The sequence below is a fragment of the Molossus molossus genome, unplaced genomic scaffold (genome assembly GCF_014108415.1).
Source record: "Molossus molossus isolate mMolMol1 unplaced genomic scaffold, mMolMol1.p scaffold_m16_p_14, whole genome shotgun sequence".
In the NCBI taxonomy this organism is placed as follows: Eukaryota; Metazoa; Chordata; class Mammalia; order Chiroptera; family Molossidae; genus Molossus; species Molossus molossus.
The window spans coordinates 34761040-34788622 of NW_023425349.1; the positions used below are offsets into that span (position 1 = coordinate 34761040).

The 27583-nt window shown below is 41.9% G+C and overlaps 1 protein-coding gene across 1 annotated transcript; it reads left to right on the top strand.

Annotated features, from left to right (window-relative positions):
* Positions 1-15666: 15666 nt before the first annotated feature.
* On the top strand, positions 15667-22363 carry FAM205C (family with sequence similarity 205 member C). The gene is made up of 5 exons (XM_036261777.1): positions 15667-15810; positions 16307-16352; positions 16882-16942; positions 17945-18432; positions 21900-22363. The coding sequence occupies exons 1-5, from the start codon at positions 15667-15669 to the stop codon at positions 22361-22363; spliced, it is 1203 nt and encodes a 400-aa protein (XP_036117670.1).
* The last annotated feature ends 5220 nt before the right edge of the window (positions 22364-27583 follow it).

Genomic DNA, 27583 nt, shown 5'->3' on the forward strand with positions numbered 1-27583 from the left:
ACCGCTGAGCCAAACAGGCCAGGGCTACACTGAAATTTTTTTAAAAAGAAAATTTATTCATGATTTTATTACAATATCATTCCTTTTAAATTTCCAGCTGTAATTAGCATATATTTGTACATAGTTTATTCAGCACCCATTTACCAAGCATTTTCTCATGCTGCTTCAGCATGGAAATAATGGGCTCAGTTTCCTGACATTTGGGCATGGCTTGGAGTTGCAGACAGTTCGGTGTGATGGCAGTGGTAGGAGAGAATATCACATAAGGACATTCTGAAGTCCTTTAGCACAGGGCCTGTTTAGAAGGGATGAGATAAAGGCAGAGGACTACTGGCCACGCTGAAAAGTGCAGGTAAAGATTAGTAGACTGAAGCAGGATTAAATCCCTGGGATATGCCAGGTGCCTGACAACCAGAGAGAATGTTCCAGAGGTAGAGAGGAGCCCCAGGAACTAGAACAATGCACCCAATTAAACATACACAAAAGCACCCAATTAAAATGTGTTGAATCAATGAATGAATTGACCATGGCAGTGACAGAGAAGACAAATGCCTAAGATTGAGCCTAAAATATCTTTACTACAAGAGGTAGCCTCTTTCCCAATTTAAAAACGTTTATTTCTGGAGTGTAGGTATGGTATGGTATTAGCTCCATAAGTTAGAAGAGAAAGGAAAATCTTACAGAAAGAAAACTCCAATGAATAAAGGACTCTCAGAGCCCTGGCTGGTTTGCTCAGTGGTTAGAGTGTTGGCCCGCGGACCAGAGAGTCCCGGGTTCGGTTCCCACTAAGGACACGCACCTCAGTTACAGTTTGTCCCCACCCCAGTTGGGTTCATGTGTGTGGCAACCAATTGATGTGTCTCTCTCACATCAATGTTTCTCTCTCTCTCTCTTCCCTCCTCTCTCCTCCCTGCTCTATCTGTAAAAATAATTTTAAAAAAAGAAAGGACTAGAATTGGAAGGGTAAGAAAATAAAGAAAAAAATCCAGAGGATTAAATTGCATGAAAAGGAGGAAAAGTAAAAAGAGATGAAATGTGATGGATAAAAGATGGCATTTTGAAACATTAGCCTTTTACCAATAAATGTTGTATCATTAGAAAAAACACTTCCGAGGTCAATGAAACATTCACTTATCAACTACTTAAAATATTAACGATGCGTGATACTTTAACATTTGGGCTTCAGAAGTCCTCCTTAACAACTTCTCACTCCCGTTCTTCTCCTTCTCCTCCTCCTCTCTAATTCTCCCTCTCTTCTTTCCATCCCCTCAGGACTGTATGTGTACACACCCACAAAGACCAAAAAATCTGTAGAGAAATACACCCACGTAGACGTTTACACCTAGAAACACATATGATTCAGGAGACCCATCTCCACAGTTCATGTCCATATGATTCAGGAAAACACACCCACAAGAAGATGCACAGCATAGTTTTCACACAAAGGAAAATGAAATTTAAACCTCATTTCACTGAGACTGAATATATACAAAATAAAATGTACCTGAAATAAAATATTTCAGGAATCCTTGTTATCTCCATATATTGTTATACAGACACACCGGCAGCTTTACACATGTTGATTCCTACATTTGAATCACTCTCTCTCTTCTAATTACGTGTATTAAAATTCTGTCTCTGCTTCAAGCACAAGTTTAAATGCCATTTCTTTTTTTTTTTATCCTCACCCGAGGACATTTTTCCATTTCTTTTTGTTCAGATAGAGGGGGAGGGAGAGAGAAAAACATCGACACGAAAGGGACACATCGAGTGGTTGCCACCCACACGACCCAACCAGGGCCAGGGACAAACTGCAACTGAGGTACGTGCCCTTATTGGGAACCAAACCCAGGTCTCTCTGGACCAAAAGCCGACACTAACAGCTGAGCCAAACCGGCCAGGGCTTAAATGCCATTTTCTACATGAAGCTTCCCCAGATCACTTCAGCCAAAAATAATCTCTCTCCTCTTTATAGGAGATTGATATAGCAGTTTATCTGTACCAGGCACACTCTGAGATATTTTGAGTACTTTTGTGTAATTATTGTTTTCTACTTTTAAGTTATCAGGATTCACTTCTAGATACATATATACCCCTCTCCCAATGCTTCTTTCAATAAATAACCTTTAATAAATACCAACCACTTCCTCCTAATGGGAGAAAACTAAGAAACATAAGAGGAAGGCAGCTTCCTAAGAAATAGTGGCACCCACCCTCCTCTATAAGGAGATGGGACTGTGGTCATTGCAGCAGCCTGATGTTTTGGATTGTTTTCTGTCTCTGCTACTGGTCAGGAGGGTGGAGACTAACTAGGAGGAACAGAAAGGAAGAGGACTAGGAGTCAGCGTTCCCCAGCTTTACAAATAGAAAGACTCAATCTTGTCAAGGTTCTCTGAACCAATGGTTTCTTCAGGATGGACCAACTGTAATTAGATTTAAGAGTCTGAGGCATACATCATAATGCTAATTTGCTAATTTATACTGGAAATATAATTCCAGGGGATCTGGCATACCACCCACACCTGCTAGCCACGGCATTATCCTCATATAGGTCTATTTACACTGAAAGTTACATTCTAGTCAGAATGATGATCCTGTAATCAAACCAGGAGTGTGAATGGGACACACTCAGGTACTAATGACACAGTACTGTGCCTGATGCCTGTTGCAGCTGGGGACACCTGATGAGAGAAAGTTGATATGGACCTGGATGACATTGGAAACCACTGGACCCAGACTTGCTCTTTGGTTCCTGTGTTAAATTCCTTTTATTGTAGTGGTCCTTCTTTTAAAAAACTACTGGATATGTGAGCAGTCTGCAATTTCAGACATCATATTATAATCATAGTATGTGTCTGTATCTTATCAATTTGATTGAAATGGGGGTTGCAATACTTGGTAGAGTTTAAACAAACTTTTTTTTTTTAAATTTATTTATTTTTTAATCCTCACCCGAGGATATTTTTCCATTTTTTGTACAGATAGAGTGGGAGGGAGAGAGAGAGAGAGAAACATTGACGTGAAGGGACACATCGAGTGGCTGCCACCCGCACGACCAACCAGGGCCGGGGACAAACTGCAACCGAAGTACGTGCCCTTAGCGGGAACCGAACCCGGGTCTCTCCGGACCACAGGCCGACGCTCTAACCGCTGAGCCAAACTGGCCAGGGCTAAACAAACTTTTATCCATTGCTAAGTGTGTGACATTGGGCTAGTTACTTTACAATCTTGGTGATTCACTTTCCTCATATATAACACGAGATGACAATACCTAGGTCTGGTTTGTGATAAGGACTAAAGGAGGTGATGTGTGTAAAGGGCCTAACAGAGAGTAATTTTGCTCAGTCGGAGTAATTCCCTTTTCTTCCTTGTGTTCTTGAATTCTTAGTCTCCATTTATAGTTCACTGTCTAGGTTAGGTCATTGCCAGAGATGGCCAAACTCACCTACTATAGGAAGAATTTTCATAATATCATCCACAGAAAAATTTTATGGATCTTTTACTATCACCCCTATTCACTCCTCTACTATGAGAGCTATTTTCTTCTTCTTAACCAAAATCTGTCATAAAAATGAATTTTCAGAACTTTTAGAAGCATTTATTTAAATGGGAAAAAATACGTAGGTCCTAAAATAACACATTTTATGTAAAATAAGAATAAAAGTTTATTTTTGTAATCGTAGTAACACATGCTGTTTGGAGGACAGGAATATAATTTAATCATGTAGATTATAAAAAGCTTTATATGTGTATTTATTCAAAAGCATTTTGATGTTTATTTATTTACACATCTCCTGTCTTGTGACAGTATTTACTTGTTAGTATTTTAAAGCATTATATATTGGAAGATTTTATTCTTATCTTTTCATTAAAGAAAACATCTAATATATTACAGTCATTAAGAGAATAATATACCTTCATGGACCTATCATTCAATTTCAACAATTATCATTTATGGGGTACATAAATTATTTCTTCTGTCCCTTTACACTCTTCTAACCCCATTATTTTTAAGTAAATCCTGGGCATCCAGCAGCTATTTATGTAAATATTTAAGTATGTATCTAAAAATATACATTAGATTCAGATGTTTGATCAGATTTAATTTCAATTCCTTTTTGGCAAGAAAGCTTCAAATGTGATGTTGTGTATTTACTTTAGAAAATGTACTTTCTGGTTACTTAGAATGTCAGTAATGTTGGATGATTAACGACTAGATTCGTTAGAGTTTTCAAAAAACTTCAACATAGATAATATTAAAACTAAATTGTAAATATTGTCTTATTCTCCTATATTGCACAAGTCTTAGCACAAGAGTAGACAAAATTTTATGTCTGTAAAGACTTTTGCCTCACAGTCAAATGCCTATCATTTTTTTATTATGATAAAAGGTAGGAAACAAATTTACCATTTTAACAATTTTAGTGTACAATTCATGGCATTAAGTGCATTCACAATGTTGTGTCTCTGATCCATTTTAAATTAATATTTTTATGTGGTTGAGTAATGAATTTAAATGAATTCTTTTTCACTTAGCATATTGCTCTCCAGGTCCATCCATACCATTGCAAATGGTAAGATTTCCTTCTTTTTTATGGCCGAGTAGTATTTCATTGTGTAAATGTACCATAGCTTTTTTATCCACTCATATACTGATGGACACTTGGGCTGCTTCCAAATCTTGGCTGCTGTAAATAACACTGCAATGAACATAGGAGTACATACATTCTTTCAAATAAGTGTTCCAGGTTTCTTTGGATGAATCCCTAGAAGTGGAATTGCTGGATCATAAAGCAGTTCCAGTTTTAATTTTTTGAGGTAACTCCATACTGCTTTCCTCAGTGGCTTGCATCAATCTGCATTCCCACCCAACAGTGCACATGGGTTTTCTTTTCTCCACATCCTCACAAATAAGCTAGTCAGAGAAAGGCAAGTACTATATCATTTCACCCATATGTGGAATTTAATGAACAAAATTAACTAAAATGCAAAATAGAAACAGACTCATAGATAGAGAGCAGGCTGACAGCTGTAGGGGCAGGGTACTGGGTGAGAAGGTAGAGGGATTGAGCAAAAAAGAAAAAAACTCATGAACACAGATAACAGTGTAGTGATTACTGGGGGGAGGAGGGTAGAGGAAGATGAAGGGTATAGGGGGATAAAAATGGTGATGGATGGAAACTTGACTTGGGATGGTAAACAAACAATATAGTGTACATATGACATGTTGTAGAATTGAACACCCGAAACCTGTATAATTTTTAACCAGTGTCACCCAAATAAATTAAAGGAAAAAAAGACTAAGTGTAATTTAAAAAATAAATGAATTGCTTTTGCATATTGATATCAATTGTTCCAGAGCCCTTTGTTGATAAGACTGTTCTTTCCCACTGAATTGCTTTTGCACCATTTAAAAAATCATTTGTCCATATACATGTGGGTCTATTTTTTGACTTGCTGTTCTGGTCTACTGATGTATTTATTAATCTTTATGCCAATACCACACTGTGTTGATTACTGTAGCTTTGTAAGAAGTCTTTAAATCAGGTAACATTAGGCCTCTGTATTAGTCAGGGTTCTGCAGAGAAAAAGAACCAATAAAATATATATAAAAAAGATTGTATCCCAGTTGGTTGGAGCATCATCCCATACACCAAAAGGTTATGGGTTCAGTCCCCCGTCAGGGCACATTCCTAGGCTGCAGGTTTGATCCCCCATTAGGGTGCATATAGGAGGCAACGGATCCATGTTTCTCTCTCGCATAGATCTCTCTCTCTCTCTTCCTCCCTTCTTCTCTCTCTAAAATCAACAAACATAGCCTTGGGTGAGGATTTAAAAAAAAAAATTTATGATAAGGAATTGACTAATCTAATAATGAAACCTGAGAATCTGCCATTTACAAACTGGAGACTCAGGAGGGCTGGTGGTGTAGTTCCAGTCTGAGTGCAGAAGACTGATATCCCAACTTGAAAACAGGCAGAGAGGGCAAATTCTCACTTGCTCTGCCTTTTGCTTTATTTAGGCCTCCAACGGATTGGATGGTGCCACCCACATTGGGGAGGGCAATCTGCTTTAATCAGTTTATGCATTCTAATGTTAATCTAATCCAGAAACACCCTCAAAGACAAATCCAGAATAATGTTTAAGCAAATATCTGGGCACCCCATGTCTCAGTCAAATTGGCATATAAAACTGATAGTCATATCCTCCAACTTAATTCTTTTTCAAAGTTGATTTCGCAATTCAAGGGCCTTTGTACTATTGTGTAAATTCTAGATTGAGATTATCAGTTTCTACAAAAAAAAGCCCACTGGGACTGCATTAAAACTGTAGATCAATTTGGGGAAAAATTACATCTTAACAACATTAAGTCTTCTGACCCATGAACAAGGTATATCTCTCCATTTATGGGGTCTTTAAATTTCCTCAGAAGTATTTTATAGTTTACAGTATGTAAGTGTCTCATATCTGGTAGATTTATCCTTCAGTTTTATCATTTTTTTGGTGCTAATGTAAATGGTATTTCTTTCTTTTTTTTTGGTACGTTCCCCTAGCCGCGTTCCCCTAGCCGCGTTCCCCTAGCCGCTAGGGCCTAGTGGGAACTGAACCCGGGACTCTATGGTCCGCAGGCTGACGTTCCAACCGCTGAACCAAACCGGCCAGGGCTGTAAATGGTATTTCTTAAAATTTCTATCTCTGACTGTTGCCAAGTACATTAAAAAAACCAATTGATTTTTGTAATTGATCTTGTGTCCTTCAACCTGGCTTAACTCACTTATTAGTACTGGTAACTTTTCAATAGATTTTATAACATTCTCTACATAAGCAATCATCTATTTGCAAATTAAGGCAGTTTTAGTTCTTCTTTTTCAATATAGGTGCCATTTATTTCTTTTCTTGCCTGATTAAACTGGCCAGAACTTCCCGTGCAATGTTGAAAATAATGTTTGATCTCCCACTGGAGTGCATATTGGAGGCAACGGATCCATGTTTCTCTCTCACATAGATGTGTCTCTTTCTCTCTCTCTCTCCCCCTTCTTCTCTCTCTAAAATTAACAAACATATCCTTGGATGCGGAATAAAAAGAAAAAAAATAAATTTATTGTAAGGATTAGACTTCCATGCCTTGTCTCTGATTTTGAAGGAGAAAGCATTCAGTCTTTCACCATGAGTAAGTTTTTGTTTGTTTGTTTGTTTTTTTCAGTTTTCTTGAGCCTTGGTGTGCTTTATTTTATTTTTATCCTCACCCAAGGACATTTTTTTTGTTTGTTTTTTGTTCAGATAGAGTGGGAGAGAGAGAGAGAAACATCGACGTGAAAGGGACACATTGAGTGGTTGCTACCCGCACAACCCAACCAGGGCTGGGGACAAACTGCAACCCAGGTACGTGCCCTTAGCGGGAACCGAACCCAGGTCTCTCTGGACCGCAGGCCGACACTCTAACCACTGAGCCAAACCGGCCAGGGCCCTTGGTGTGCTTTAGTATTTTATTTTATTTTTTTATTTTTTATTTTTTAAATATATATATATATATATTTTTTTTTTTAATCCTCACCTGAGGACATTTTTCCACATTTTATTCAGATAGAGTAGGAGAGAAAGAGAGAGCGAGAGAAGCATCGACGTGAAAGAGACACATCGAGTGGTTGCCACCCACACGACCCAACCAGGGCCGGGGACAAACTGCAACCGAGGTACGTGCCCTTAGCGGGAACCGAACCCAGGTCTCTCTGGACCGCAGGCCACCGCTCTAACTACTGAGCCAAATCGGCCAGGGCTAGTATTTTATTTTTTAATTTATTTTTATTGTTGACAGTATTACAGATGTCCCTCATTTTACTCCTTTGCCCCCCTCCATCTGGCCTCAACCCGACCCCCGGCTTTCACTACACTATTGTCTGTGTCCCTGGGCTATGCTTATATGCATATAAATTCCTTGGTTAATCTCTTCCCATCCTCCCCTCCCCTGAGCCCCTCTTCCCTCTGAGATCTGTCAGTCTGTTCCATGCATCCATATCTCTGGACTTTGTCAGTTTATTTTGTTCATTAGATTCCACATATAAGTGAGATCATGTGATATTTGTCTTTCTCTGACTGGCTTAGTTTTTTATAGATGTTCTTTATCAGGAAGTAATTTTCTGTTTCAAACTTGCTAACAGTTTTGATGAGGAATAAATGTTGAATTTTGTGAAATACTTTTTCTGCATTTATTGACCGGATCACATGGTTTTCCTTTTTATTTGTTAACCTGGTGAATTTCAGTGATCAATTTTTGAGTTTTAAACCAGCCCTGCTTTCCTGGGATAAGGTATCTTGGTCACGATGTATTGTACATTTTCTTTATTGTTGGATTCAATTTGCTAACATAGTGTTAAATTTTTTGCATATGTTTTATAAAGAATATTGGTCTGTAATTTCCTATGCTTGTACAGTCTTTGGATTTGGTGTCAAGGCAATTCTAGCCTCAAGCAATGAATTGGGAAATATTCTGTCTCTTCACATTTTTTAAAGACTTTATATATAATTGTTTGGTAGAATTCACCAGTGAAGAAATATGGGCAGTGAGTTTACTCTGTGAGATTTTTTTTGTGATAAGATTTTAACTACAAATCCTTTTAAAGTAGATACATGGACCTTAGGAGCATTATGCTAAGTGAAATAAGGCACAGAAGGACAAATACTGTATGATCTCACTTATATGTGGAATCTAAAAACAACCTGACCTCATAAAAACAGAACAAATATGTGGTTGCCAGCAGCAGGAGGTAGGGGGTGAGGGAAATGGGTGAGTCAAAAGGTAAAAACTCCCAGTTATAAGATTAATAAATCTGGGGATCTAACATACAGCATGGTGACTACAGTTAACATCACCGTATTGTTTATTTGACAGTTGCTAAGAGAGTAATTCTCATTGCAAGAAAAAAAAAATGTAATGTGATGTGATGGATATTAACTAAACTTATTGTGGTAAACATTTCCCAAAATATACATACATCAAATCATTATGTTGTACATCTTAAACTAACACAGTGTATATGTCAATTCTATCTCAATAAAACAGGGGAGGAGGGTTGTTGCTCTTTGGAGGCCAATTGCTTCCAAATATACATCCAGAGCCCGGTGCTTTGTTGAATGAGGATTTTTTTTTTTTTTTTTTTTGGTTAATCCCCACCCGAGCATATTTTTCTATTGATTTTTAGATAGAGTGGAAGGGATGGAGGGGGAGAAAGAGAGAGAGAGAGAAACATCAATGTGAGATGCACACTGATTGGTTACCTCCCAACGGGCCAGGGATAAAATGTGCAACTCGAGTATATGTCCTTGACTGGGAATTGAACCCATAACCCTTCAGTCTCAGGCCAACATTCTAACCTGTGAGCCAAGCTGGCCAAGGCTGAGGATTATTTTTTATTCTTACTTAATATATAGATTGCTGGACCCTGCCCCCTAGAGATTCTGATTCATTAAGTCTGGGGTGAGGCCATGAAATCTATACTTTTACAAGCCTCCCAGTGATTCTGATGTAAGGCCAGGATTGAAAGCCACTGGAGCAGATGACCTGGTCCTGTCACTGAGTCCTCCAAACTAGGAGCATTGAGTGGGCATGTGCTGCCATCTAGTGCCCCTGGCTGCTTGCTACACTTCTACATAGTATAGTAACCTGCTGGGTGAGCGCAGGGGAACTTGCTGCCTGACACTACTCTGGGGCTTCCAGTCCAACACTCTGGAAATCTTAGATCTTGGGCATTAATAAAAATGCTCATATATAACAATGTTGCTGCTGAATAGCAGCAACTATGCTTCTCTGACCAAACACCTTGGCATATCTAAGGTGTTCCATAATATTTTCTGAGAATAATACACAGCAAAACTTCAGGCTTGTCTGGAGGGACAACTCACATCAGTGGCATGTCTGTATGACCCATGGTACATATGAATCAGTAGCTGTAAACAGTTTTCTGAGGAAATTCTACGGTAACAATATTTTTGGTGCTGTAACACTATAATGGAAGCAGAGGCTGGCTTTACAAGTTTTCTAGAAACAAATGAATATGAATCCTTTAGAGTTGTATAGTCCTCCAGCGTCTACAGAGGCTTTTCCTGTACTTTATCTCCCTTGCTTGCTGTTTACTATAAACCATAAGGGAGGGAGAGCAAATGTGAAGATCCATACCCACATCATTAAAAATGACAGGGCTTTTTCATTATGTCAATGTGCCCTTGTTTAGGAAGATACTGATTCCACTGTCCTATCCACACAAGCACCCTTCTTCAACAAGTGCCAAATTGGTAAGTAAACCTGCACTAAAGGCCAGTTTTACAAAAAGTTATAAAATTATCTTTGGTTCTAACTCCACAGCTCTGAGACATAGGAGCAAAGGCTGGGTGGGTTGCTAGAGAGGAGATTTCAGCAGATGGTTTTAATGGCTTAGTGGGTTGACAGTACCTGTGGGTTATCTGTAAGGTACATGCACTGGTTGGAGCAGGTGTGAAGTTTGCAGAATTTGATAGTCTTGCCTGGAGCAAGAGGTTAGACTAATGGAGACTGAGAACTGTTGCAGCAGCAAAAAGGTGGCAACAGCTGCAGGAAGCAGAAGTTGGTTGGGTAGGATACATAGTATTCTGTTCATCCCTCTAGCTCATTGGTGAGGGAGAATGCCACCCTAGGGTTCCAGGGATGGCTGAATGCATGACACACACACACTGGACCTATGAGATTGACAGCAGCTTATTAAACACATATATTCAGAAACCAGGAGAGGAGTACACCAAACACCATGCAGATCACTGGGTCAGGTTAATGAGAGAGAAAACTATTGCAGCAGCATAGAGAGCAGCAGTAGCTCCAGGAGGCAGGACCAGGTTGGGTAGCAATAATAAAAGTAATAAAAGTCTAACTACTTTGTAGGTATCTTAACTTGCTACTGAAAAGCTGATGCAAGCTGCTTTTATTATTTTTTTTTATTTTTATATTCTTTAAAAAAATTTTTTTTTAATCCTCACCTGAGGATATTTTTCTATTTATCCTCAGATAGAATGGGAGGGAGAGAGAGGGAGAGAAAGGGAGAGAGAGAAACATCAATGTGAGAGGGACACATTGACTGGTTGCCTCCCACGCAACCCTGACCAGGGCCAGGGACAAACTGCAACCGAGGTACATACACTTGACTGGAATAGAAGCTGTGACCCATTGGTCAGTGGGCTGACGCTCTACCGCTGAGCCAAACCAGCCAGGGCGCAAGCTGCTTTTATTTATTTATTTATTCCATTTATTTATTTGTTTGTTTGTTTTTGTTACAAATGTTTCTCATTTTTCCCTCATTGACACCCTCCTCCCCTTCCCCACCATCCATCCCATCCCAGCTTTGTTGTCTATGTTCATTGGTCATGCATACATGCATGTAAGTTCTGTGGTTTATCTCTTCTCCCCGCAAATTAAAACAACTATGAGGTATCACCTCACACCATCAGAATGGCCACCATCAACAAATCATCAAACAAGTGTTGGCGAGGGTGCGGAGAAAAGGGGACTCTAGTACACTGCTGGTGGGAATGCAGACTGGTGCAGCCACTGTGGAAAACACTATGGTGTTACCTCAAAAAATTAGAAATTGAACTTCCATTTGACCCAGTGATCCCACTTCTAGGAATATACCTTAAGAAGCCTGAAACACCAATCAGAAAGAATATATGTACCCCTATGTTCATGGCAGCACTATTTAGAATAGCTAAGATCTAGAAACAACCCAAGTGTCCATCAGTAAGTAGATGAGTGAATTAAAAAGCTGTGGTACATGTATGCAAGCTGCTTTTATTTTTTATTTATTTATTTATTTATTTAAAATTTTTTATTAATTTGTTTTTGTTACAAATGTTTCTCATTTTTCCCCCATTGACACCCTCCTCCTCTTCCCCCCCACCCCATTCCAGCTTTGTTGTCTATGTTCATTGGTCATGCATACATGCATGTAAGTTCTGTGGTTTATCTCTTCCCCCACCAAGCACCCCTCCTCTGAGGCTTGTCAGTCTGTACCCCACCTCTATGTCTCTGGGTTAATTTTGTTCAGCAGTTTGTTTAGTTCATTATATTCCACAAATAAGTAAGATCATGTGATATTTGTCTTTCTCTGCTTGGCTTGTTTTGCTTAGCATAATACTCTCCAGGTCCTTCCATGCCATCTCAAAGGTTAAGAGATCTCTCTCTCATAGCTGCATAGTATTCCATTGTGTACATGTACCACAGCTTTTTAATCCACTCATCTACTGATGGACACTTGGGTTGTTTCCAGATCTTAGCTATTCTAAATAGTGCTGCCATGCACATAGGGGTACATATATTCATTCTGATTGGTGTTTCAGGCTTCTTAGGGTATATTCCTAGAAGTGGGATCACTGGGTCAAATGGCAGTTCACTTTTTAACTTCTTTTTTTTAAAATCCTCACCCAAGGACTTTTTTTTTTTTTTTTATCCTCACCCGAGGACATTTTTTCTATTTTTTGTTCAGAGAGAGTGTGGGAGGAGAGAGAGAGAGAGAGAGAGAGAGAGAGAGAGAGAGAGAGAGAGAGAGAGAGAAACATCGACGTGAAAAGGACACTTCGAGTGGTTGCCACCCACACGACCCAACCAGGGCCGGGGACAAACTGTAACCGAGGTACGTGCCCTTATTGGGAACCGTACCCGGGTTTCTCTAGACCGCAGGCCGATGCTGTAACCACTGACCCAAACCGTCCAGGGCCAATTTTTAACTTTTTGAGGTAACACCCTAGCGTTTTCCACATTGGCTGCACCAGTCTGCATTCCCACCAGCAGTGTACTAGAGTCCCCTTTTCTCCACACCCTCGCCAACACTTGTTTGATGATTTGTTGATGGCGGCCATTCTGACAGGTGTGAGGTGATACCTCATTGTTGTTTTAATTTGCATCTCTCTGATGATTAGTGATATTGAACATTTCTTCATAGGTCTCTTAGCCATTTGTATGTCCTGTTTGGAGAGGTGTCTATTTAGTTCCTCTGCCCATTTTTTAATTGGGTTCTTTGTCTTCCTTTTGTTGAGTTGTGTGAGCACTCTATATATTTTGGAAATTAACCCCTTATCTGATGCATCATGGGCGATTATGGTCTCCCATATAGTGGGATCCCTTTCCATTTTGATGGTTGTTTCTTTTGCTGTGCAGAAGCTTTTTAGTTTGATGTAGTCCCATGCGCAAGCTGCTTTTAAATTGATCTTTATTAACCTGTCATTCAGTGTTCTTTGGTTGAAAAGTCTTCTCTTTCCTGTACTGTGGAATTTGGAAGTTCAGAAAAGATGTCGAAATGACTCAAATTCATCCCATCTTCAGAGATGAAAAGATTATCTTAAATGTAAGGATCTATTTTTAAAATTTTTGTTCTATATAAAAAGAATATTCTCTAGCCCTGGCCGGTTTGGCTCAGCGGTTAGAGCGTCGGCCTGCGGTCCTGAGAGACCCGGGTTCGGTTCCCGCTAAGGGCATGTACCTCGGTTGCAGTTTGTCCCCAGCCCTGGTCGGTTGTGCGGGTGGCAGCCACTCGATGTGTCCCTTTCACATTGATGTTTCTCTCTCTCTCTCTGTTCCTCTCTCTCCCTCCCACTCTACCTGAACAACAACAAAAAAAGAATATTCTCTAACCCGTTTCTTTATCAAATCATTTTCAGAATATTCTTCCTTATAGCTAGTAAAAAGTCCCTCATGCTAATGATTGTTTTTTTGCCTTTTGTTTTTTTAAACTGTGGTTAAATATACTTAACATAAAATGTACTATTTTAATCATTTTTAAGTGTACAGTTCAGTGTTATTAAGTATATTCACAATGTTGTGCAACCATCACTGCTACCCTTTTCGGAACATTTTCATCATTCCAAACAAAAACGCTGTACCCATTAAATAATAACTCCTTACTCCTCTCTTCCCAAATCCCTGATAAAGTTAGTTCTTGAGTCATGTGAATTAGTCTTAGCTTCAAAACTAGGCAAGACCGAATGAATATCCTCTTCAGAGATTTTGGTCCTAAGAATATTTGGGGTGTGGGACCATTCTCATCAGAGCAAGAACTTCTTAAGGAAATTCAGAAATCCTGGAGTGTTAGGAGCATATCACAATGTCAGCAAGGGCCATGAAGTTAACATTAATACATGAATCAGTGGACATGAGAGTGTAGGGTATTGAAGTTAAACAGAAACAAACTTGTTCTGCCTAAATGTATTTATGTTCAGATTTTCATAAAACACTCAGCTAAACATTCCAACCATTATTGAATCAACCAAAGAGTCACAAGTTTGAGGTCCTTAATCAAAAGTCCTGCCAATAATCCATCTTCATGAATAGGCACAGGCTACAGTCTGTAGAGGCTCTTCTAGAAAATCAAGCTCCAAGATGAGCCTCATTCATGTGGCTACCTGAAGGGTAGTGTACAGTCTTTTCTCACCCATCTCAAGCTTGACCACACAGACAGGAAGGAGTCCTTTTTTTTTTTTTTTTTTTTTTTTTTAAAGGACAATAGTTATGTCCTTTCCTTGCCACATTAGACATACTACTCCAGGAAGAGTCCATACTGACCACTTATTTATTGCCTGTCATCAAAACCCTCACTTTCTGAGACTTAACAAGACATTGCTTGCCCTATCCTCTTGTGTGGTTTTTAGTTATCTTCCCACTACAGGTGATGTTGTTTATGGAGTTCCTCTGACCTAGCCACTGTCTCTTATAGGGCTTGCAGCATACATATAGACTCAGTTACCTGGAAATAGATGCCCAACTACTCTCTCAAAGGAGAGAGCTGAGCCATCAGGGTATAGGAAATAGGAAGAGCATGAAAGAATATATACTGCCCATGACCTTGGCATCTTTAGGCCTCGGCCCTGCAATCCATAGAGATAACCAGATACTCTGATCTGAATACTGAATCACGTGAGCTTCTCTTAGACCAGTGATTTTCAAGTGGTGTGCTACAAGAACTTTTAAAACATGCAGTACTTGCCCTGGCCAGTTTGGCTCAGCGGTTAGAGCGTCGGCCTGCGGTCCGGAGAGACCCGGGTTCGGTTCCCGCTAAGGGCACGTACTTCGGTTGCAGTTTGTCCCCGGCCCTGGTTGGTCGTGCGGGTGGCAGCCACTCGATGTGTCCCTTCACGTCGATGTTTCTCTCTCTCTCTCCCTCCCACTCTATCTGTACAAAAAATGGAAAAATATCCTCGGGTGAGGATAAAAAAAAATTAAAAAAATAAAAATAAAAATAAAACATGCAGTACTTGATGATTTAGTCAGGGGCACTCACCTCTTTTCCCTTAGAATTTATATATAAAAAAAAAATGACAACAGTCAACACAACAATAGCCATCTGGTGTGAATGAATCAAGATTATACCTATTTTTTTGGTCAGATCGGCCCCCCAAATTTTTTTTTGGTGTGCTGCAGATTTTTAGTAATTAGTTTGTGTGTGCCATGAGAGAAAAAAGGTTGAAAATTGTTGTTCTAGACAGATAAATGTCTATAATGACCCACAGGTCTTGTGAAACAGGAGGGCTTTATGATGCAGTCTGGTGGTCTGGTTGTATCCTCTGTGAGGCGGAGATGACAAGGTCTAGAATATGTAGTCATTAGGTTTCAAGACCTTGAAAGCCTAAGAAGAGGATGGCTAGGTTTAGATTATGTTGAGCCCTACATTTGTTCTGTGGGAAATTGGATATCCCTTATACACTTATGGCTCCATCATCATTATTGCGTTAATTATTTGGCAAGCGAAAAAGAACCACCAAGAATTGAAGTTGGGACCTAACAAGAGCTGTTGCCGGGTAGGGAAACACTATGACCATGACTGAACTGATTAAGCCTCAAATAAGAGTTTATCTCCTTATTTTCTCTTGTTACTCTTACTTCCTGCTTTTTTAATGGGGATATCCTCATTGGATCCCAGAACAGCTCCAAATTTGGGTGATTCTTCTGGTTAATAGACATTTAGAGCCTTGGATGGCTAAAGTCCTTTGGCTACTATACCATCTATCCTTTAAATTGTTCCCCTTTTTCTCCTATCTCATTCTGTTCTCTCCACAGAACTTATTCAGGGAATGGGGGTGGAAGTATGGAGTATAGAAGTCCTTTGAAATAAAACAGAAATAAGAGAAAGGAAATGATGGGGTGAAAAAAAAGTAGAGTAGGGAAAAGAAATGTAAGAGAATGTATAAAATTGGTATACAGAAAAAAGTTGGGAAATGTTTTCAGGTTTTGTCTCATTTTAGACATGAAAAGAAAGTGTGCTTCAGCTTCATACTCTAACTTTGTTGTCTTTAGCATCAACGGAGAGTCAAACAAAGGGCTAAAGATAAAACATCAAGAGGTAAAGTCCCCATCTCTTCTGTGACTCCCCCTCGACTGTGGGCAAGGTTCCCATGGAATGTCTGTCTATGACCTCTGGTGCCAGGAGCCAGGTGCTCTAACCACTAAAGATTCCAATTCCCCAAGTCAACAAATCTCCCAGAAGACATTTTTTGGGGGGAAAATTGGAACCTGAGAATGTTCTATAATTCCCCACCTTACGCCAAGGAATAAACAATGAGAAAGTAGGGCAGAAGTCCTTAGCTGTGTCATTTACTAGTTTTATGACCCTGTGGAAGTCACTTCCTCTATCATTTTTTTATCCACAAAATGGGCACCTGAAGATCTTGCCTCACTCAGTGTGGGTGTGAAGATCTAATGAGATTAGGTCCTGGATAGCACATTGTAACTGGTTAAGTTGTACACAGACATGCCTTAGAGCAATGACTGTTGGGGTTTTCAGGCTCTTCTTATTCAAAGGCCTTCAGCTTCCTGTAGAATGTCCCTGAATCTTCTCTCATTCCATGTAACACTGTCTCCTGGTTTCTCAGCTAGGAGACATTCCTGCAAAGAAACTGAGAAGCCATGGGAGCTGCTCTCTGTCATGAAAAGGTGATCACTTGCTCTTTGTAGTCTCCCAACTCCAGCCTGGACTGTGATGATTTCTCTGCTTGGCCTGGGACAGGGATGAGGAGAGGGATGATGGCTGGGAGGGAGTCAAACATAGTGAAGGCCGGACCACTGGTTGAGAGGGTTGCCAGAGCAAATGGGGCTCAGACATCTCAGGAAGGAGGAGTCTCCTGGTTCTGCTCTGGGATAAGCTCACAGTGCTCCTGAAATTTAGAATTTGACTAGTACTTAATTCATAAAAGACCCTACATGGGTTTGCACTCAACCACAAGGCAAGTTATCTAGCCAAGAGAATAGATAAATAAATTGTCATTGTCATATTCTTACAGCTACACCCTTTCAAAGGCAGAGCCCTAAACCCTGCTGACATTACCTCCTCTGGTTCTGACTTCAGGGAGCCCAGTTCCTGGGACAGCCCTCAGCCAGGAACTTGTCATCTCAACCTCTCCTTAAAGCTCTAAAGAATGAGATTGGCTCTCAAGAAGTGTGTGTACATCTCACAGTCCCCTGAAAGCAGAGTTTCCACGGGACCTCATCTTCCACTGCATGGAAATACTAAATACCAGACTGTGGGCTGTGGCCTTCTTAGCCCCAAATGAGACTAAATCCAGGTTCTACCTGGTAATGGCCTTGGTTATGCCCCATCAGCTGACTATTGGCTCCCACATCATTTGTTCCCATCTCTGGTTAAGCTTCTCTGCCCAGATCAGCAGAAAACTTACCCACTTCCCAGTCACTCGTGGCCCTGTGCTCCCATGGGTTGTCTGAGACCTTGCCCAACAAGCCTCAGACCCTCAGCCCACCACACCATAACGTGCCAAGTGGCATTTTTCTAGAAATAAAAGTAGAGGAGTATACTCCTGGGATAGGGGGAGGACCTCAGGATGTACAAGACTCGGGAGGGCAGGGCCAGTCTCCAAGTCACACAGTTCCAAAGAGGTAGATGTCATTCCATCATTAACAGTGCCATGTTTCCTCTTCCAGCCAGAGCTGGTTTCCTCAGGAGGGAAATGTGCGGAGACTCCTGTGTGCAGATACCTCCTGCCTCATCTGCAACGCTATGGCTCTGGAGATTAAGCAGCTGCTGGCGAATGAGAACACCTTGATCTCTCCTACTTCATCGGGGCGATCACAGGGCTCCTCTTGCCTAGATATTTTGTCCATGTCTAGTTTGTCTTTTGATCAGAGTAAGGGTTCTCAACCCTCCAAAGAGCTTTCACTTTCATCTGCAACCCCCTTGATGTTACAATTAACGGATCACAAATCCTTAACCCAGTCAGCTGCCCAGTCAACTGATGCAGTCAGTATCCAGGATTACTGGGCTGACCACCAGCTAAAGCAGGGATTTCAAGCACCAGATGTGCATTGGGATGCAGGAGCTCTGTCTTCTTCAAGCCTTGAGGAGTGCAGGATTCCTGTGAAGCAACAGGACAAGAAGAAGAGCAACACCGAATGTGTCTTGGAGAAAAAAGGTCAGCAGCCCTTGAATACCCTTTCTTTCCCTGAATCCCGAGCTGACAAACCTAAAATACCCAATGACCTTGCAATCCCTTCACCTGTTGTTCCTGTATCACAAAAGCTGTGAGGTGTCTTTAAGTACGTATATATAAATTCATGCATTTCTATAGCCAAGGACTTCCAAGATCTATGGAAGAGTCCCTAGGACAGCTTATATCACACTGCTCCAAATATTTTCCAAGCCTGGAGGGAAAACAACCATTTCTTTGATCATAATGCTAACTCTAAGGCCTCCACTGAAAAGATGGGCTTTTATCTCCCTGACCTAGAGTCATGGGAGGTCAGCCAGTCCACCCAAACTTTCTGGGTTTTTGAAGGATCCACGAGAGCGAGAACGAGAGCACATATCACTGCAAGCAAATCCCAAGCTCCATGACTCTGGCTCTACCCTCTACTACCTTTTGGTTATTAAGTGGGATACACTGAGGGACACACTGAGAATTCATTGTGTTATCTGCAGCATAAACACAGCTATTTTTCTATGGTTCCTCTTTTTTGCACAGTCTCTGGTCCATCCCTGGAGAATTGCCACAAGAGGGGAGTCCCCAGTCCCTTTTTCTTCAATAATTTCTCCTTAATCTCTGTCCTGTCTGTTAATTTCACCTCCTTCTCACATTTCTGAATTTGTGCTTCTCCATCTGACGATCAACAAGCCCATATCAGTGTCCCATTTCCAACTCTGGTCAAGTGTGAAGCCTTGGAGTGACACCTGCTGCAAAGGCAGCTCCAACTTTAATGGGGCTTGCTAGCTGTTGCCCAGAGATCTCTGAAGGTGCAGAGAACTATGCAACATAAGCACTGAGACATATTAAGCAACTTGTCCCCTGAGACCTAGGGGCCTACCTTTTTGGGGAAACCTAGTTTAGTCCTGAAGAGGTAGGTGGTATTTTCCTGGAGCATCCCTAGAGCTGCTGATCTTCCACCTTTAGAAGTGGTCAGTTTAGCATGTTGATTCACCATTGCTAGGGCCTGCTCCAGAAGATCTACCAGTTTATCGAGTTTCTTCTATCCCCCAATAACCAGCAGCCCTTACCCTGGAGCAGCACACTAACCAGTGTGAGTGTCCCCTATTCTGCAGGCCTAGAGGCCAGTAGGGATAGGGACCTGTTCTGATTTGTTATGGCAACAGCACCAGTTCTCAGTTGCTTTCCCTGGCCAAGGCAATGTTGCAGAGCCATGTCAACCACAAACGGGGAAGAGCTGCTAGGGCATTGTCTCTGCCCATATCTGCATCTGGTGAGACTGAAAATTACTGGGTCTGCAGCATTTCAGGGGTTCTAGAAGCAACTTGGTTCCCTTATACCCCAGAAAGTAAGACCCTATGCGGAGGCAGCAATCAGCCCTTACACAGATCAGGAAGTGACACCCTGAATACTGACAGGTCTTGACCAGCAGCAACAGAACTTACCAGATGCTGTCAATGATCACCCTGATCAGCATCTGCATGGGTACCCTCCCAAGGAGTCACTGAGAAGCTGAGTCAGTGAGACAAGTTTTGGCCTTTCTGTAAGGGCTGCTGTCTCTTTACTATATGGCTCTCTCCAAGGCCAAGGCCCCAGCAATCACTAGTCAATCAGCAATCACAGAGATGGAGCCTGGGTTTGTTGGGGGTCCAACAGAGCCTCTGGCCCAATCTCATCTTAATAACAGTGTATAAGTCCTGGGCCATGTTTTTAAGATGCCAATGAAACTTGTGCAGACAGTGCTCAAGCATTCCAGATTAAAGTACAGGTGAATGGAGATGGTGCCCCTAGATAGCCAGACAGACCCTGGTACCCTACTCAATATACCCATCTTGGCCAAACTAAATTTTTTTTTTTTTTAATCCTCACCCGTGGACATTTTTCCATTTTTTGTTCAGATAGAGCGGGAGGGAGAGAGAGGAAGAGAGAGAAACATCGATGTGAAGGGACACATCGAGTGGCTGCCACCCGCACGACCAACCAGGGCCGGGGACAAACTGCAACTGAGGTACGTGCCCTTAGCGGGAACCGAACCTGGGTCTCTCTGTACCGCAGGTCGACGCGCCAACCGCTGAGCCAAACCGGCCAGGGCCAAACTAAATTTTTACCTGAAAAAGAAATTCCTGGAGATACGTTTGGGAAGTCTCATAAAGACAAAGGAGTCTGGGGAAGAAACTATGGCTGTCCCAAGGAGTCCTAACAACCAAGGGAAAGCATTGCCCCAGGAAGTCCCCATCCTACCAGGCATCCCATGTACCCCAGAGTGGTCCACCTTAAAGAAGAACTTGCAAATAAACTAAGGCAGTGCAGCAGAACCAAAAGCAAACGGATTCCAAAGCAGTCTTTAATGGTTCTGTCCTCTGGGCCTTCAAGATCTCACAACCCAGTGGGGACATGACAGTGATTCAAGTGCTGTGTGTTCAGCTAGAGGCCAGTGTGAACAACTTCAGGCTGGAGGAGCCCTAGGCTCCTTAGCCCCAGTTCTCTTCAAGGGTAAAGACAACTTTCTTTCTTTCTTTTTTTTTTTTTATCCTCACCCGAGGACATTTTTCCATATTTTGTTCAGACAGAGTGGGAGGGAAAGAGAGAGAGAGAGAGAGAAATATCGACGTGAAAGGGACACATCGAGCAGTCGCCACCCACACAACCCAACCAGGGCCGGGGACAAACTGCAACCGAGGTACATGCCCCCAGCGGGAACCGAACCCCAGTCTCTCCGGACCGCAGGCCGACGCTCCAACCGCTGAGCCAAACTGGCCAGGGCAGGGTAAAGACAACTTTCTACTCCAGCAGAGAAAATAGGGGACTCAGGGAAATTCAATACAGCAGAGAATTACAGAGAAGGGAGTGCAGTGTTGAGCCTCGCCCTAACCAAAGAGAACATCTACTCTGCTGAGATTCAGGGTCCAGTAGGGACACTTCTAAGTGGACCTCCAGAGCCCCTGACTTCCTAAATGTATCTCCAGGATCTTCCTCAAGTAGAATTTTGGTTTAACCAAGATGGTTGCCTTGAGTGAGTAGGGACTAGCAAGGGTGAATGTGGATCTATAGCGCCACCATCTTCATCCTCTCAGCTTACTGCTTCCTGTCAGCACCTTCACCAGCTTCTCCCTCACCTTGAGTTCCTAAAGCATCCTCCAGGATTCCTTGGGGCATAAGGTACAGATAAGAATGGTTTGCAGGGCTGTTTGAGCAAGCTGAATGGCCTCATCCAAATAAGGATTCCTGAGAATGCCAAATCTGTAGTGTCCAGAGCTTAAATGGCCTGACCTTACATGATCAACTTACTGGGCCACCATTCACTAGGTCAAATTGTGTTAAGTCCAGCATTTGAAGTAGCCACATTTTTCAGATCCAGACTTTGTAGGGACAACATTTGTAGGGCCACACTTTCTAGAGCCAGGAGCTATAGGGTCTGGTAAAGGCAGTTCATACTCACAAGAGCCCTACCCTTCCAGAAGCTGCAGAAGCTGGCTTGGGAAATAAGATGAAGCATACTCCACACTCGATTAACCCCAAGGTGAAAGATCAAGGGCATAAGGAATCCATTCTCCTCTCTAAGGATGAGACAGTGGCCAAAACCATGATCAAAAAGGTTGAGAAGAGTCCACCCTCCACCAAAGGCCCTGCGAAGCTAGCTAAGTTGGAGAAGACAACAGAGGACAAGAGTATCACCTTCTTTGATGCCCGCCAGAGCCTAGACAATGAACTCCAGCAACACTCCTTTCAGTCCAGACGCTCCTGGTTCCAGTGCCTTTCCCACAACTCTAAGCACAGTCCTCTGCTGACTTGTGCCCCTCAACCAAAAATCCATGCCAGGCCTCAAATTTCACCTCAGCAGGAGGCACTGAGCTATAAAAGAAGAAAACCCATTCCAGAAAAAAAGGAGTTTAGTGTTCCCCAAACATCTGCATCTCCCTAAAAAAGGCTGCCATCATTTCCATTAATGTGCAGGTGAGGCAGCACCTTCTCCAAATATACTCTATAACCTCTAAGCAATGAATCACCTGTTTTTGCCTCCTTATTTTCAATGCGGTATGTGATGGAGAAAGTAGAGAAGGTAGTTAGTACTTCCCATATGGTATAAGAGCTTAAACCCATATTTCAGATGGGTCAACATTCCATACAACTCTTTCAGTGCCACCATGAACTGCAGATAAAGGGACTTGAGCAGAAAAGGAAGACCCTTCTCTAAGGTGCATTGAAGGTAAAGATCAGCTTGAATTCTTCCCATGGTATCTTTGGGCCCCAGAGGAGCAATGTGGACATGAGGATAGTACAAGAAGTAGTGGCCAGGAATCCAGTGCATTTTTGGTGCACAATTCATAGATAGTTACCTCTGTATATGCCCACAACCTGGAGGAAAGGTTTTTAGAAGAGTGTGTACCATCCTCAGGGAGGTGCTTTGTGTTTATCAAAAGCACAAAGCTAATATGACAGATGTCAAAAGCAAATGACAGCATCTCCCCCACTCTGTGCCCTGTTGTTATTGATTAACTCTTTAAGGAGTAAGCCATCTGGGAACCTGCTGTAGCCCTGTTGCCTGTTCAACCCTCATTGCCTTTCACCTGCATGGAATAAAGCCTCCTAAAATGAGGAATAGTTAATGGGAAGTTCCCCAAAAGGGTCGTAATAAAAATGACTTTGAGCTGAGTTTTGCATTCAATAATTCAAATGTCCAAGTACTTTATATGCCAAGTACTATGCCAGACCCTAGGGACATAACAGTGAACAGCACACAGGCCCTCCTCCCATGGAGCTCATGGAATCATGGAGTAGACAGTTAAATAAAAAGTCACTAAAGGCAATGTGATAAGAGCTAGTTAGAAGAAATAAGTGATGGAGATGTAAAGTACAGCATAGGGAATATAGTAAATATTATACTATGTATGGTGTCAGATGGGTAGTAGATTTATCTGAGTGATCACTTAGTAAGTTATATAATGTCAAATCACTGGGTTATACACCTGAAACTAATGTAATATTGTATGTCAACTGTAATAGAAAAATAAAAATTATATTTAAAACAAAGAAATAAGTGACAGACACAGCAGGGCACTTAACCTAGTTTTGGGGAGTGTTCATGGAAATTTTTCGGGAAGACATGACATGTAGACTGTTTCAAAGAATGAGCAGATATTAGCCAGCAAGGAGGTGGCAGGTAGAGAAATTTCCCCAGGCTGAGAGTACAATATAAGCAAAGGCATGGTGTTAAATAAATGGGTATGCCATGTCAGAGAACAGTGACTTACTGGAGAAGTACCTGTAGTAAAAAAGTATATTAAAATGTTTGAAGGTTCAGAATGAAGGCGTCAAGCGGGGGAATGAATGGCATTCAATCATCTATTTTTTGTTCATTTCTCTAATATTGAGAGCCTATTCTGTGCCAAGCACTTGTATAAGCACTAGGAATACAGCAGTGAACAAAAGAGGGAAAAAACTCTGTCCCCAGTGAATTTACACTGATAGTGCACTAGAGAGGGAGATAAAAGAAGCATAAGTAAAAAATAGAGTATGTAGAAGGTGACCATATATATGCAAAAATACCAAGATAAAAGTCTTGGGGAAGACATAGGTGGGGTGCAGTTTAAATAGGGGATTCAGGACAGGTGTCACTAAGATATTAACATGTGAACATGGACTAGAAGAAGAGAAAGTAAACCACATGGATAACTGAGGAAGAACATTCCAGTCAGAAGTATAGCTAATGCACATGCTAGAGCATGCCTAGCCTTTTCCAGGAAACAGGATGGTGAGCCTGAAGCAGAATAACCAAGGAATTAAGTACCAGAGGATGAGGTCAGAGCAGTGAAGGGGGCAGATGAGGTAAGGACTAGAAGGTCATTGCAAAGGTGCTGACTCTGAGTAAATGGGGAAGTTATCAGAGAATCCGCTTAGATCTGAATTATATTTTAAAAGGATCAGTTAGGCTGTGATGCTACTAGAGGGTTGGGGCTACAGACCTGGGTAGAAGCAGGGAGGTTAGTTATGAGGTCACTCCAGTAATGGTATCAGCAGAGGAGATTGGAAATGTTTAGATGCTAGATTCTTTTTGAAGGTAGAAACAAGATTTTTTTTGTTAGATTAGATATGGACAGTAGAGAAGGAAACAAAGTCAAGGATGACATCAGTGTTTTTGGCTTAACTGGCAAGATAGAGTTGCCATTAACTGATGTGAGAAATACTACAATTGGAGTAGAGCAGCGATTTTCAACTGGTGTGCCGCAAGAATTTTTATCATCACCCGAGGACATTTTTCCATTTTTGTACAGACAGTGGGAGGGAGAGAGGGGAAGAGAGAGAGAGAGAAACATCGATGTGAAAGGGACACATCGAGTGGCTGCCACCCGCACGACCAACCAGGGCCGGGGACAAACTACAACCAAGGTACATGCCCTTAGCGGGAACCGAACCCGGGTCTCTCCGGACCGTAGGCGGGCGCTCTAACCGCTGAGCCAAACCGGCCAGGGCACGCAAGAATTTTTAAAACACACAATACCTGACTATTTAGTCAGGGGCACTGACCTCTTTTCCCTTAGATTGTCAAGTTAAAAAAATGGCAACAGCCAACACAATAGCTGTCCAGTTTGAATGAGTAAAAATTATACCTATTTTTTTGTCAGATCACTAAAAAATATATTTTGTGCTGCAGAATGTTAGTAACTAGTTTATGTGCACCATGAGATGAAAAAGGTTGAAAATCACTGGAGTAGGGTGATATGTGTGATTGGATGTGTGTGGGGTTGGGTAATTAGGAGTTCGGTTTCGTATAGTTAGAGATGGATATTGGACATTCAAGTGTATATGCTGATTAAATGATTTGGGCATATGACCCTGGAGTTCAGTTGGCCCACGCTTTAGACAGGCAAGCAGACAGCCAGATAAATAGATATACATAGGTAATGATAGGTAGGTAGGTAGGTAGGTAGGTAGATGATAGATAGATAGATAGATAGATAGATAGATAGATAGATAGATAGATAGATGAATTTAAAGTCATGAACCATGAGACTGGGCTCAGGAGGCAGATCAATCATTACATCAATGTGATGTGTGCTATAATGTGTGGGGTCCTGCCACAGGAGGAAGTACTCAGCTGAGGAGGAGAACCCTAGGGTCACATAAAAGGGTCACAATAAAAATTACCTTGAGAAGCATCTTACATTCAATAATTAAAATAGTTGAGTACTTATTGTGTTCCAGGAACTATGCCAAACATAACAGTCACCAAAACACAGGCCTTGCCTCCATGGAGATCATTATTTTATGGAGTAGACAGTCTCACATGCCCAAATTGTCTAATCAAAATATACACTGGCATGTCCAATATTCATCTCAAAAGTAAATTCCTGATTCCCTGTATCTCTCCACTACCACCCAATCACATATACCAAACCTGTTCTCATCACCGTATTTCCCACATCAGTTAATGGCATCTGTCTCTTGCCAGTTGTTCAGGCCAAAAACATTGGTGTCATCCTTGGTTTTTGTTTCTAACAGCCCACTTCCAATCCATCAGTAAATTTTGTTTCTACCTTCTAAACAAATCCAGAAAATGACCACTTCTCGCCTCCTCTGCTGCTATGCAGATAGTATTGCATCTAATCTCCCAGCTTCTTCCTGACAACGTTGTCTCCAACAGTCTATCCTCAACACAGAATCCTGACAGTCCTCAGGGAGGGTCTTGGCTACAGATGATTGGTTGGTTGGTTGGTTGGTTGACTGATGTATATAAAACCATGAGACCCAATAAGGTCACACAGAGAATAAGTATAAATGAAGGAGAGAATCAAGGTAAGTGCTGTTGCTTCCTTATAACGTGGTAAGGGGAACTATGGGATGCCCTTGCCTCACTGATTCCTAAGGAAATGCAAGATGACTCAACATTCCATCAAATCAGGAAGAGGTGGTGGCAGGACTCCCTTCCTCTCGTAGGACCCTAGCACTTAGCACAGTGTGTTCACTGCTTGCAGAATGCAGAAAAGCCAGAATGTGTCCCTCCTCTGAATGGTCATTCTGTGCCTAAGGGATAGGAGCCTAGCCCCTTAGTATAGCCTCCAGGACGAAGAGGCACAAGGCCCAGGCCTGCTGAGCCAACACCCTCCAGGTGTTTTCTAAAGCAACCCCAAAGATCATAGGAGGTCTGTGACAGGCACATCCTTTCTGCCTGATGGGAGCTGGGCAGACAGTCATATGAAAGGACTGCCCAGAACAAAAGTGACTCAGAGGGGTCACAATAGCATCAGATGGGAAGCTGAGGTTAATGTGCACACATCCTTTCTTAGGTGGAGCAGGTCCTTCCCATGATCTCTCACAAGCTTCTTCCTGCCCCAGTAGATGTCTATCACAGAATTTCAGGCAGCTGACCACCACAATTGTCTGACCTTTGTACCTGTTCACTCTACCCTAGCAGGGAAGTCATAGATATGCTGAGCACGGAGTGAGTGTGTGAGACCATCTCCTTTCTTGCTCAATCTTGTCATGCCAGCCTCTTGCCAGCAGGGGGCCGGATTCTTTGAACATAAACTGGCACTCTCTGCCCTGCTCCAATTCCCAGCCTATTGGAATGTTCAAACTCAAGGGCTCTGTTATCTCCGCTTGGCCACTCAAATTCTAGTCTCTCTCCTCTGTGGGTCTTTGAGTACAACACCCCCTCCCCCTAAATTCCCACACCCTCTGAATCTTATCGTTCCACAGCTTCATCTCTATTTTGGCTAACCTTCCCATTGCCACCCTATCCTTACACCTGCCTGTGCAGGTTGAATCCCTAGGAAGATGTTAATAGTATATGAACATAGTGAAAAAAGCAAGTTACAAAAATATGTATATATTGCCCTGGCCGGTTTGGCTCAGCAGTTGGAGCATAGGCCTGCGGTCCAGAAAGACCCTGGTTCAGGTCCTGCTAAGGGCGCGTACCTCGGTTGCAGTTTGTCCCCGGCCCTGGTTGGTCGTGCGGGTGGCAGCCACTTGATATGTCCCTTTCACGTCGATGTTTCTCTCTCTCTTTCTCTTCCTCTCTCTCCCTCCCACTCTGTGTGAACAAAAAATGGAAAAATGTCCTCGCGTGAGGATAAAAAAAAATATATATATGCATATTATAGTATAAATTTTAAAATATTAAAACTATGTTAGAGCAGCTTTA

Coding starts and splice junctions, on each gene's coding strand:
- FAM205C (XM_036261777.1), top strand. CDS start 15,667: ATGTTGAGCCCTACATTTGTTCTGTGGGAAATTGGATATCCCTTATAC. Junction 15,811..16,306: donor CTAACAAGAGCTGTTGCCGG/GTAGGGAAACAC, acceptor TGTTGTCTTTAG/CATCAACGGAGAGTCAAACA. Junction 18,433..21,899: donor ATGTGTCTTGGAGAAAAAAG/GTCAGCAGCCCT, acceptor CTACCCTTCCAG/AAGCTGCAGAAGCTGGCTTG.